This window comes from Rhinoraja longicauda, chromosome 17 (genome assembly GCF_053455715.1).
Source record: "Rhinoraja longicauda isolate Sanriku21f chromosome 17, sRhiLon1.1, whole genome shotgun sequence".
NCBI lineage: Eukaryota > Metazoa > Chordata > Chondrichthyes > Rajiformes > Arhynchobatidae > Rhinoraja > Rhinoraja longicauda.
Genome location: NC_135969.1, coordinates 46,800,717 through 46,814,058, shown reverse-complemented (window position 1 = coordinate 46,814,058; position 13,342 = coordinate 46,800,717). Strand labels below are relative to the sequence as shown.

Below are 13,342 nucleotides of genomic sequence, written 5' to 3'. Positions count from 1 at the left end.
CTTAATATTAGAACAACTCAAAATGAAAACGATGTGGAATGCACCCATGGTTATGGTCTTTCGGACCTTCAAATCCAAGTCTCTCTGAAGACCGATCCAGTCAGTCCCATTCACCTTCTTATTCCATACCCCTCAAGTTTAGTTCTCCAATTTCCTTTTGAAATCATTGATCGTGTCTACATTTGCCCTGTAGCCCTTGGCCAAAACCTTAAAACTTTGTCCCCTCGTCCTTGTGCCATTGGGTCATGGGACGAGCAATTCTTCATTTCAAGATCAAGATTCAAGATATCTTTATTTGTCATCCAAAAAACAAGTTTTTTGGACGAAATTTAGTCACCCACAGTCCAATAATAAAAGCAATAAAACAGGCAAATTACACAACCCCACCCAACGCACAAAAAAAAGAAACATCCATCACAGTGAGTCTCCTCCAGTCCCCTCCTCACTGTGATGGAAGGCCAGAATGTCTTTTCCCTTCCCCTGCCGTCTTCTCCCGCGGTCAGGCTGGTGTCGTTGCCACGTTCCAGGCCGCGCCGGCCGGTGGAAGGTCCGCATCGGGCCGACCCAAGCCCCGCGATCCGGTGCGTGCGAACACGCTGTCGCTGCCGCTGTTGTTTAAAACTCTCTGATCCTGTACAATCACATTTCCTCTTGGTCTCCTCTGTTCTCTGATAGAACCTTGTAAGAAAGTTCCTCATCCGGGAAACCTTCTGGGCAATCGGCTGCAGTTCTCAAAGACCTTAACTTCCTTCCTGAGGTGGAGTGACCCGAAATGCCCAAGCCCCAGATTTGGAAATGTTCAACAAAGTTCCTCATTTTTACCCAGTACCACTACTTATGAAGCCCAGGATCCCATATCACTAACCACTGCTCAATATTTCCTCTCAGCATTGACAGATTCTTGGGTATATCCTGTTTATTAAGTCCCCTCATTCATTATCTCCACTATCCTTTCCCTCAGTAAACATTAATAATAGGCACTCGTTGAGTGTTCTAGCCTTGCTCTGTATCTCTAAACTTCCATCGCATACTTTATCACCAATGAGTGGCCTCATTTCCAACCAACAATTTTCTTGCCAATTAGAGATTTTTGGATTACATAGAACATAGAATAATACAGCACAAGAACCGGCCCTTTGGTCAACAATGACTGCTGAACATGATGCCAAGAACAACTCGAATCTACCTGTACATAACCCATATCGCTCAATTCCCTGCATATCCATGTGCTTATCCACAAGTCTCTTAAATGCCATTATTGTATCTGCACCACCGGTACTGTACCCCAGTGTTATACACACACCCTCGTCCCCACCGGTACTGTACCCCAGTGTTACACACAGACCTGTCCCCACCGGTACTGTACCCCAGTGTTACACACAGACCTGTCCCCACCGGTACTGTACCCCAGTGTTACACACACAGACCACCCCTGGCAGCGCGTTCCCATCACTCACCACCCTCTGTGCAAAAATACTTGCCCCACTCATCTCCTTCACACTTTACCCCTCTCACCTTAAAGCTAAGCCCTCTAGTGTTTAATTCTTCTATCCAGGTAAAAGGTGCTGACTGTCTATCCTATCTCTGCCTCTCATAATTTTACATATTTCTATCAGGTCTCCCATCAATCTCTGACACTCCAGAGAAACCAATCCAAGTCTGTCCAACCTCTCCCTGTAGCTAATCCAGGCATCATTCTGGTCAACTTCCTCTACTCCTATTCCTAGTATATATACCCCTACTCTGGCCAAAAGGCTGTGTGCACTTACCCAATCTATTCCTCTCATGATCTTGCACCTCTACAGGGGAGGCACAGTGGTGTAGAGTTGTTGCCTTACAGCGCTAGAGATCCGGGTTCGATCTTGACTACGGGTGCTGTCCATAAGGAGTTTACACGTTTTCCTCCCACATTTCAAATACGCACAGGTTTGTATGTTAATTGGCTTTGGTAAAATTGTAAATTGTCCCTAGTATGAAGATAGTGTTAGTGTACGGGGTGATCGCTGGTCCTTGCAGACTTGGTGGGCCATAGGGCCTGTTTTGCACTGTATTTCTAAAGTCTAAAGCAAAGATCACCCCTCATCCTCCTGCGCTCCAAGGAATAAAGTCCCAGCCTGCTCAACCTCCCCCTGTACCTCAGACCATCGAGTCCTGGCAACATCTCCGTAAAAGTTCTCTGCACCCTTTCCAGCTTGACATCTTTCCTATAACATGGTGACCAAAACTGAACATGGCCTCACCAATGTCATACAACTGTAACATGACCTCCCAACTTCTATACTCAATACTACCCAGTCAGCCATCTCTCCTTGGATCCCATGCGATCCAACCTTCCATGCAGAAGCTTGTCGAATGCCTTGCTGAAATCCATAGATACGTCTACAGCTCTGCCCTTATCAACCTTTTTGGTTCAAAAAGACAAACTGTGCTGACTATCTCAAATCAGTCCTTGTCCATCCAAATGCACGTATGTCTTATCCATATCTTCGCTTGCAACTGGTGTTATCCTAATTGATGTTTGATTAAGAAACCCCCAGTTTCACCACTCCACAGCCCTTTCCCAGCAGATTCCTGACCAATCAAACACTTTTGCTGCTCATTGTTGAGCAAATGAAATCTGTCCATTTTCCTCAAACACGTCCTCCCTTTCCATCATAATAGACAATAGGTGCAGGAGGAGGCCATTCGGCCCTTCGAGCCAGCACTGCCATTCAATGTGATCGTGGCTGATCATCCACAATCAGTACCCCGTTCCTGCCTTCTCCCCATTCCCCATCACGACCTGAATCACTGCTGCCACAATGCTTCCCTTTTTCCTTCACATTTCTTCTTACTACATTAGATCTCTGAACATTAAGCACGGGTCCTTCTCATTTTTAAGCCAGACAGTGTTTTGTTAACTGAATCATCATCATTGCAAATGTATCATTGTTAAAGATGAAACTTACAGTTGGGTTGTCAGTTCATAGAAACAGGTGCAGGAGGAGGCCATTCGGTCCTTCAAGCCAGCACCGCCATTCAATGTGATCATGGCTGATCATGATTCCGTTAGCCCTAAGAGCTATATCCAACTCTCTCTTGAATACATCCAGTGAATTGGGCTCCACTGCCATCTGTTACAGAGAATTCCACAGATTCACAATTCTCTGGGTGAAAAAGTTTTTTCCTCATCTCAATCCTAAATGGCCTACCCCTTGTTCTTAAACTGTGACCCCCTAGTTCTGGACTCCCCCAACATGGGGAACATTTTTCTTGTACCTAACCTGTCCAATCCCTTAATAATTTAATATGTTTCTATAAGATCCCCTCTCATCCTTCCAGTGAATATAAGTTCTGAGATTTTAATTTGAAACATAATTCAACAAAGGCATTGGATAAAATAGTTAATGGTTTCAGTTATGTGCTTTTCATTATTTATTGGTGAACTTTTAACTTTATGTCGTGATTGCTCAACTGCAGTTTTTGTTCCTTTCAGTCAAATATGACCTGAATGACCCCAACAAGCAAAGCAGGCTGAACCACCTCAACAACATTGCCACCGGCATGGTGTTCTTCATCGTCATTGTCAACATTTTCATCACAGCGTTTGGAGTGCAGAGACCACCTCCACACCACGCAAATCCACAGCCTTTTTAGCAACAGTTAAACAAGGTAAACTGACTGCAAAAGCTTTTATAGATATGTGAAGAGAAAAAGATTAGTTAAAACAAATGTAGGTCCCTTGCAGTCAGAAACAGGTGAATTAATCATGGGGAACAAGGACATGGCAGACCAATTGAATAACTACTTTGGTTCTGTCTTCACTAAGGAAGACATAAATAATCTGACGGAAATAGCAGGGGACCGGGGGTCAAATGAGATGGAGGAACTGAGTGAAATCCAGGTTAGTCGGGAAGTGGTGTTAGGTAAATTGAATGGATTAAAGGCCGATAAATCCCCAGGGCCAGATAGGCTGCATCCCAGAGTGCTTAAGGAGGTAGCCCCAGAAATAGTGGATGCGTTAGTGATAATTTTTCAAAACTCTTTAGATTCTGGAGTAGCTCCTGAGGATTGGAGGGTAGCTAATGTAACCCCACTTTTCAAAAAGGGAGGGAGAGAGAAAACTGGGAATTACAGACCAGTTAGTCTAACATCGGTAGTGGGGAAAATGCTAGAGTCAGTTATTAAAGATGGGATAGCAGCACATTTGGAAAGTGGTGAAATCATTGGACAAAGTCAGCATGGATTTATAAAAGGTAAATCATGTCTGACGAATCTTATAGAATTTTTCGAGGATGTAACTAGTAGAGTGGATAAGGGAGAACCAGTGGATGTGTTATATCTGGACTTCCAGAAGGCTTTCGACAAGGTCCCACATAAGAGATTAGTATGCAAACTTAAAGCACACGGTATTGTGGGTTCAGTATTGATGTGGATAGAGAACTGGCTGGCAGACAGGAAGCGAAGAGTAGGAGTAAACGGGTCCTTTTCAGAATGGCAGGCAGTGACTAGTGGGGTACCGCAAGGCTCAGTGCTGGGACCCCAGCTATTTACAATATATATTAATGATTTGGACGAGGGAATTGAATGCAACATCTCCAAGTTTGCGGATGACACGAAGCTGGGGGACAGTGTTAGCTGTTTGGAGGATGCTAAGAGGCTGCAACGTGACTTGGATAGGTTAGGTGAGTGGGCAAATGCATGGCAGATGCAGTATAATGTGGGTAAATGTGAGGTTATCCACTTTGGTGGCAAGAACAGGAAAGCAGACTATTATCTGAATGGTGGCCGATTAGGAGAAGGGGAGATGCAACGAGACCTGGGTGTCGTGGTACACCAGTCATTGAAAGTAGGCATGCAGGTGCAGCAGGCAATGAAGAAAGCGAATGGTATGTTGGCATTCATAGCGAGGGGATGTGAGTATAGGAGCAGGGAGGTTCTGCTGCAGTTGTACAGGGCATTGGTGAGACCACACCTGGAGTATTGCGTACAGGTTTGGTCTCCTAATCTGAGGAAAGACATTCTTGCCATAAAGGGAGTACAGAGAAGGTTCACCAGATTGATTCCTGGGATGGCAGGACTTTCATATGAAGAAAGACTGGATAGACTCGGCTTGTACTCGCTGGAATTTAGAAGATTGAGGGGGGATCTTATAGAAACTTACAAAATTCTTAAGAGGTTGGACAGGCTAGATGCAGGAAGATTGTTCCCGATGTTGGGGAAGTCCAGAACAAGGGGTCACAGTTTAAGGATAAGGGGGAAGTCTTTTAGGACCGAGATGAGAACGTTTTTTTTCACACAGAGAGTGGTGAATCTGTGGAATTCTCTGCCACAGAAGGTAGTTGAGGCCAGTTCATTGGCTATATTTAAGAGGGAGTTAGATGTGGCCCTTGTGGCTAAAGGGATCAGGGGGTATGGAGAGAAGGCAGGTACGGGATACTGAGTTGGATGATCAGCCATGATCATATTGAATGGCGGTGCAGGCTCGAAGGGCCGAATGGCCTACTCCTGCACCTATTTTTTATGTTTCCATGTAACACGCCAGCTCCACTCCACGTGTAGGACAAAGCCTGTACTCGGTATCGGTAGATAAACCTCAGGCGAATGTTGTAAATTGTCTTAGATACACACAACGGAGGGGCATAACATCCCATTCAAGTGGCACCTGGGTACCATCTGCACCGGAAAAATAGTTGTGACATTTGTGCTTTCAGTACTTATTTACTAACCATAGTGAACATAAGGTGACCATAAGTAGAATTAGGCATTGGAACCTCTCAGGAATCAAAGTGGTCACCTCTGTGTGGAGCCACAGGAGATGGGCAAGGTCCTCAATGAGTACTACTCTGTATTGCCCAAGGAGAAAGACAGTAGGACGGAGGAACTTGGGGTAGCCAATGCAAGTGTCTTGAGAGCAGTCAGCGTTACCGTCGAAGAAGTACTGAAGGTACTGTCGTGTTTGAAGGTAGACAAATCTCCAGGGCCTGATCTGATATATCCGAGGACATTGTGGGAAACCAGAGAGGAAATTATGGGAGCCCTGGTTGAAATTTACGAGTCGTCCTTAAATACAGAAGAGGTGCTGGAAGACTGGAGGGTGGCAAATGTTGTGCCTCGGTTCAAGAAGGAATCCCAATTGTTACAGGAATATTTGACTATTAAGGGAATCGTTGAATTTAAATTGATTGATTTCACAATACCATCGCTCCATGACTTTGTGGACACAAGAGGGGTTGCGTTAATGCAGGAAAGCAGTGTTAATATGATCCATCAACTGTTATTGAAAGGCAGAGCAGGCACAAGTTTCCAAAAGTCCTGATGATGTTCTCAGCAAAGCCAGACTTCTGCTCAATGCAAACATAAATAGCATTAGGGTTGTAAATAGCAATGTCGATTTTGAACACTTGCAAACTTACTACAGGTGGAATTAGCCCATCGAATGAGTCGCTACATTTACACTCTTCCACCTTTTCCAGCTGAAACACAAGGAATGACAAAAGAAAACGGACACCAAACATCACCAGCAGTGTTACTACTGAGGGAAGGCTGGCATTTTCACAAAGCCACTCTCAGCGGATTCAGATACATGTAATGAACACAGGATTTTAATAATGATTTGAAAAGTACTTATGATTGTTCAGTTTTATAAAGTGTAGCCCTCTATCATTTCCATCAGTGCCTTTGAAGAATAATGTTGAACATTGAATATGTGGATGGTATAAATTGGGCAGAATATATTTTATAATTTATGAACAGAAGCATCTGCACCTTATAATATAAGTACAACATTTTGAGTGTTCAGAAGTAATGAATCAGTAATGAATTAAATCTGTCCGCCAGGCATCACAGAGGAATGCACATTGGGAATTAGCTGGAGACCTGTTGGTCCCTGGACCTGCCCTGCCATTCAATGCCTGTTCCAGGCCTCGTCTTCTCTTCTGCTTCAGTTCCACAAAGCCCTCGTCCCCGTAAATTTCCCCGGTGTGGGACAAATAAAGGAATATATTAATTTCCTAATCAAGAACCTACTGCCTCTTTTATATATCTTTAATGGCAATCTATGTACCTGCAATGACCTAGATTCCAGAGGTGAACCTTGTCTTTGAGAAGAAGTGCAGTGGACCTCAATATTACCTGTCTGCCCCCTTACCCTGTGCTCGTGTCCACATATATGAGACTGTCCTGTTAACACATCTGCCTTTTCGTGCCTCCACAGGACACTGTATGGTTCAATAAGTTGACCCCTCATTCTGCTTAACTGCAGATTTGTGGTAGGACACTCTCATGCCATGCATTAGCCAAGTGAATCTCTCCTGATCCATCTCCAATGTTAAAACATCCTTTCTTAAGCAAGGGGACCAAAACTACACATTCGAGGTGCGGCCTCACCAACACCCTGCGCAACGTGACAGAATCTCTCTAATACTCCAACCCTCTATCAATAAAGAACAATCTTGCCATTTATTCACTTGCTACATCTCCTGCTATTTGTATTTCATGCAAAAGGTGATCTGATTACTCTACTTTACTCATTTGCAATCTCTCTCTACCTTAGTTTGCTTTTTGATACCTCCTATCTATAACTTCTTAGATCAACCTCCATTTGCCAAGATTTTGACCACTCACTCAACCCATCATCATAGCAACATGGGCCTGTTTCTCCCCATTCTCTCAGATTCCCCTCGCCAATGACTAGTCCTGTACCTCATCACTCTCCTCCTCCCGACTCACCAGGCCAATGCCTGTCTACTCCGATGGCTTCCTCTCTCTGCTCACTAGGTCTCTGTCTCCCATTCAGAATGTTGTTGGTTTGATAAATCTGTCGGCTCCTTTGATTTGTAACAAAACACAAACATGGATTATGACGTTCTTAAGATGTGGTCATACATGCATTATACAATTGCCAGGCCTTTAATACATTTCCATACATGATATGAATCACTGTTTTTTTAGCCTCTCAGGTCACTTATGTAAATGGAACAAATGCTGGATATATTTTCAGGAAAATGTTGCTTCTCTTTTTCCCTTTATTTGACTTTAAATAGCTAATATAATTCTTGATGTTGCTCTGCTTTTACATCATTTATATTTATATAAAACAGTCTGGAATTTCCTTTTCTCATTCCTCTGCCTCTTAAAAGAACATTTTCGTTTCATCAAATAACATTTTCTCTTTTTGCATCCTGCCCTGTTTTTTGTAGATGATCCGTGTATTAGAACCCTTCACAGTGAAGGGAGGCTCTCTACACCAACCGTTGTTGCTTCCTTGTCCCCTCACTGCCCATTTGCACCATGTAAGTGGGGCAGGCTGAGCTGAAGTAAAGCACTTCAAATATGTTTCAAAATTTACATTTAATAATCTGCATAAAATGCGGTGAAGATGCTTGTGTAAATTCCTGTGCATTTATGTGTTGAAGCAGCCGCTTTTACTTTCCCGTTTCCATTTACATCTATGATTCTTGTGATGGTGCCCATCTCTTAATGAGCTGTCACAACAACAATGTCACATCATTCCTAACTGCTGCCCCGTATTCTTAAACTCTAGGGATTCAAAGTAGTGTTACTATCCGGGACAGTAACATGGTGTGTGTGTGCTAAAGGGCTATTTAACAATGACAGGGCTTGCATTATCTATAGTCTAGAGGCAGTCCGTGCAGATACAGTGACCAGCTGAACTCATGTAAAATATGCTGAAATGTGTACTAAATCATTAATGTAATTGCTAACAAGACTTTCTCAACTAACGCCTGCCCCACTGGACAGCAACAGAACAAATAACAATATTTGAACCATTTGTCAGCTGTGACCTGTACCTCAGGCCAAGGTCACAGCATCAGCAGGAGTATAACTTCATTTGTTGTCTGAATCAGATCACAATATTCACAGTTCATGTTGGAGATTATTTTAAAACTGTTGCCTTACATGTCAGACGTTACCGTTTAATGTGATAAGTTGAACAATGATATGAAGAGTGGGTTTTAAATCATGTTAACTGTATTTTCAGCATTGCATTTTCTTCAAGTATGTATTTCTATTGTTCACATGCCCAGTGTACACTTGGGCAAATATCACTAGTCCTCTGTTCTCAGTGTGTAGATGTCTTTCATGTAGGATAACTATATGTTGCTGTAGTCTATTTATAAAATGTCCTGACTTTTTGGTTTAACATTTCCCATTGTGCAGTAAAAAATGAACTGGATTTACAAAACAAAACAAGTTTTAAGATATTGAAGAGTGTGGACTTAGAAAGTACTAAAGAGGGGGCTGTTACTGCCACAACACTGGTCTTTGAAGAATAGACATAGGACCTGAGAAAATATTTCACAAACTGGAGAGTATTTTATGGGGATGTGAAAACTTAAAACACCAATTCTGCAATAATTTTTGACGCATAAGAATTGCGTATTGCCGTTCCCACAGCGGGAAGTGGGAGGTGTGACCATGTTTCACTCTCAGTAAGCCAAGCACCATCATGAGGAACTGAAGCCGGTTCCAGTGTTGGAGGTGTGCTGTGACTGTGTCTCTAAATCCAGTCGTCAAATGAACCAAATCACTGTGGTCAGATAAGCAGTCACACATTGGTGGCCTTCACCATTTTAATCAGTTAATACTGCAAGTGTTTGAATGTAGGATTTTTTTAATCAGATTTTTCTTAAAAAACATAGATATATTTGGGTAAAATTCATGTTGACTTTACCTCATAACATCCAATGGTGAACAGGCAGTGTGTTCTGCTCCATCTCTTTCTCTTATTCTTGAGGTTAAATGAAAACAAAATCAGGAAAAGGCAAAATGGGCTTAATAGTAATGTAGCATGTGCAGCACATCATCGTCCCATGGACCAGAGTACACAGGTTCAAGGTGAAGGGGAAAAGATTTAATAGGAATCTGAGGGGTAACTTTTTCATAAGAAGGGTGGTGGGTGTATGGAACAAGCTGCCAGAGGAGGTAGTTGAGGCTGGGACTATCCCAGCGTTTAAGAAACAGTTAGACAGCTACATGGATAGGATAGGTTTGGAGGGATATGGACCAAGTGCAGGCAGGTGTTTCAAATGGGGTAGACAAGGGTGGAGTTAAAGGGAAAGAGAGTAGAGGAATAATTAAGAAACACCTCAGAATTAACGGGACAGAAAACTCACGAAGCAATAGGAGAAAATGGCCAAGTGTAATAGGAATCGATGTGGAAGCTGAGATGAGCAAAGGATTAAAAGTACTGTATATGAATGCGCGAAGTGTAAGAAGTAAAGTGGATGAGCTTGAGGTTCAGTGAGCGATTGGTAGGTATGACATTGTGGGGATTACAAAGACGTGGCTGCAGAAGGATCAGGACTGGGAACTGAATATTCAGGGTTATATGTCCTATAGAAAGAACAGGCAAGTGGGCTGAGGAGGTGGGGTAGCTCTGTTGGTGAGGGATGGAATTCAGTCCCTTGCGAGGGGTGACATTGGGACTGATGATGTATAGTCACTACGGATAGAGTTGAGGAATTGTAAAGGTAAGAAGACACAAATGGGAGTTATCTACAGACCCTCAAACAGTAGCCTGGATATAGGGTGTAAGTTGCAGCAGGAGTTAAAATTGGCATGTAACAAAGGTAATGCCACTGTAGTTATGGGGGATTTCAATATGCATGTAGACTGGGAAAATTAGGTTGGATCTGGACCTCAAGAAAGGGAGTTTGTAGAGTGCCTCCGAGATGGATTCTTAGAGCAGCTTGTACCAGAGCCTACCAGAGAGAAGGCAATTCTGGATTTAGTGTTGTGTAATGAACCGGATTTGATAAGGGAACTCGAGGTAAAAGAGCCATTAGGAGGTAGTGACTTTCTCACATTGGGTTTAAGTTTCATTCGACTAGCGGCGTACATTTTGTGGATTAGTCGAGTTGCTGTCTCACGGCCCCAGGTTCAACCCTTGCCATCGATGTTCTCTGCATTAAGGTTAGGGTTAGGGTCTAAACTAAATAGTGGGGGGGGGGGGAGGGGTTGACAAATTGGGAATATAAAGATGGAGTTAAAGGGGAAATGATTACAGGAAAAGTTGCAAAAGACTCCCTAATTAATGGGAAGGAATGTTCAAGAAAGGATAAGAGAGTAAGGTCAGGGCCAATTGTGACCGGTGTGAGAGGGGAGGTGAATACCGAAGTTAAAGTGTTGTATTTAAATTCACGAAGTATAAAAAATAAAGTGGATGAGCTTGAGGCTCAGTTGGACATTGGCAAGTATGATGTTGTGGGAATCACTGAGACATGGCTACAAGAGGACCAGGGCTGGGAACTGAATATTCAGGGGTGTACGACCTATAGAAAAGACAGACAGGTGGGCAGAGGGGGTGGGGTCGCTCTGTTGGTAAGGAATGATATTCAGTCCCTTGCAAGGGGTGACATAGAATCAGGAGATGTACAATCAGTATGGATGGAACTGAGGAATTGTAGGGGTAAAAAGACCCTAATGGGAGTTACCTACAGGCCCCCAAACAGTAGCCTGGATATAGGGTGCAAGTTGAATCGAGTTAAAAAGGTAATGCTACAGTGGTTATGGGAGATTTCAACATGCAGGTAGACTGGGAAAATCAGGTTGCTACTGGACCCCTAGAAAGGGAGTTTGTGGAGTGCCTCCGAGATGGATTCTTAGAACAGCTTGTACTGGAGCCTACCAGGAAGAAGGCAATTCTGGATTTAGTGTTGTGTAATGAACCGGATTTGATAAGGGAACTCAAGGTTAAAGAGACATTAGGAGGTAATGATCATAATATAAGTTGTAATCTACAATTTAAAAGGGAGATGGGAAAATCAGAAGTGTCAGTATTGCAGTTGAGCAAGGGGGACTATGGAGGTATGAGAGAGGAGCTGGCCAGAGTTGACTGGAAAGAGACCCCAGCAGGGAAGCCGGTGGAACAACAATGACAGGCATTGCTGGGAATAATACAGAAGGTGCAGGATCAGTTCATTCCAAAGAGGAAGAAAGATTCAAAGGGGAGTAAGAGGCAACCATGGCAGACAAGGGAAGTCAAGGCCAGTAGAAAAATAAAAGAGAAGTATAACATGGCAAAGATGAGCGGGAAGCCAGAGGATTGGGACTCTTTTAAAGAGCAACAGAAGATAACTAAAAAGGCAATACGGAGAAAAAAGATGAGGTACGAAGGTAAGCTAGCCAATAATATAAAGGAGGATAGTAAAAGCTTCTTTAGGTATGTGAAGAAAAAATATATAGTTAAAACAAATGTGGGTCCCTTGAAGACAGAAGCAGGTGAATTTATTATGGGGAACAAGGAAATGGCAGACGAGTTGAACCGATACTTTGGATCTGTCTTCACTAAGGAAGACACAAACAATTTCCCAGATGTACTAGTGGACAGAGGTCCTAGGGTAACGGAGGAACTGAAGGAAATTCACATTAGGCAGGAAATGGTGTTGGGTAGACTGATGGGACTGAAGGCTGATAAATCCCCAGGGCTTGATGGTCTGCATCCCGGAGTACTTAAGGCTCTAGAAATCGTGGATGCATTGATGATCGTTATGCAATGTTCGATAGATTCAGGATCAGTTCCTGTGGATTGTAGGGTAGCTAATGTTATCCTACTTTTTAAGAAAGGAGGTAGTGAGAAAACTGGAAATTATAGACCAGTTAGCCTGACATCAGTGGAGGGGAAGATGCTGGAGTCAATTATAAAGGAAGAAATTGCGGAGCATTTGGATAGCAGTAACAGGATCGTTCCGAGTCAGCATGGATTTACGAAGGGGAAATCATCCTTGACTAATCTACTGGAATTTTTTGAGGATGTCACTAGGAAAATTGGCAAGGGAGAACTAGTGGATGTAGTGTAACTGGACTTTCAGAAAGCCTTTGATAAGGTCCCACATAGGAGGTTAGTGGGCAAGATTAGAGCACATGGTATTGGGGGTGGGGTAGTGACATGGATAGAAAATTGGTTGGCAGACAGGAAACAAAGAGTAAGGATTAACTGGTCCCTTTCAGAATGGCAGGCAGTGAATAGTGGGGTACCGCAAGGCTCGGTGCTGGGACCGCAGCTATTTACAATATATATTAATGACTTAGATGAAGGGATTAAAAGTAACATTAGCAAATATGCGGATGATACAAAGCTGGGTGGTAGTGTGAACTGTGAGGTGGATGCAGTGAGGATGCAGGGTGTGTGAGTTGGCAGATGCATGGCAGATGCAGTTTAATGTGGATAAATGTGAGGTTATCCACTTTGGTGGTAAGAACAGGAAGGCAGATTATTATCTGAATGGTGTCAAGTTAGGTAATGGGGAAGCACAAAGAGATCTGGGTGTCCTTGTTCATCAGTCACTGAAAGTAAGTATGCAGGTACAGCAGGCAGTGAAGAAAGCTAATGGCATGT

General features: G+C 43.2%; 1 protein-coding gene across 2 annotated transcripts in view; it reads left to right on the top strand.

Moving 5' to 3' along the window:
- LOC144601981 (ninjurin-1-like) overlaps positions 1-10,924 on the top strand; it is a 32,970-nt gene extending 22,046 nt beyond the window's left edge. The window contains exons 3-4 of one of the 2 annotated variants that reach the window (XM_078414661.1): positions 3,476-3,651; positions 6,820-10,924. In XM_078414661.1, the coding sequence (XP_078270787.1) occupies positions 3,476-3,636 (161 nt within the window). In that variant the 3' untranslated portion in view covers positions 3,637-3,651; positions 6,820-10,924. Of the gene's footprint in view, positions 1-3,475; positions 3,652-6,455 lie in introns of both variants that reach the window. The other variant, XM_078414659.1, reaches the window with a different exon arrangement.
- Positions 10,925-13,342: the final 2,418 nt, after the last annotated feature.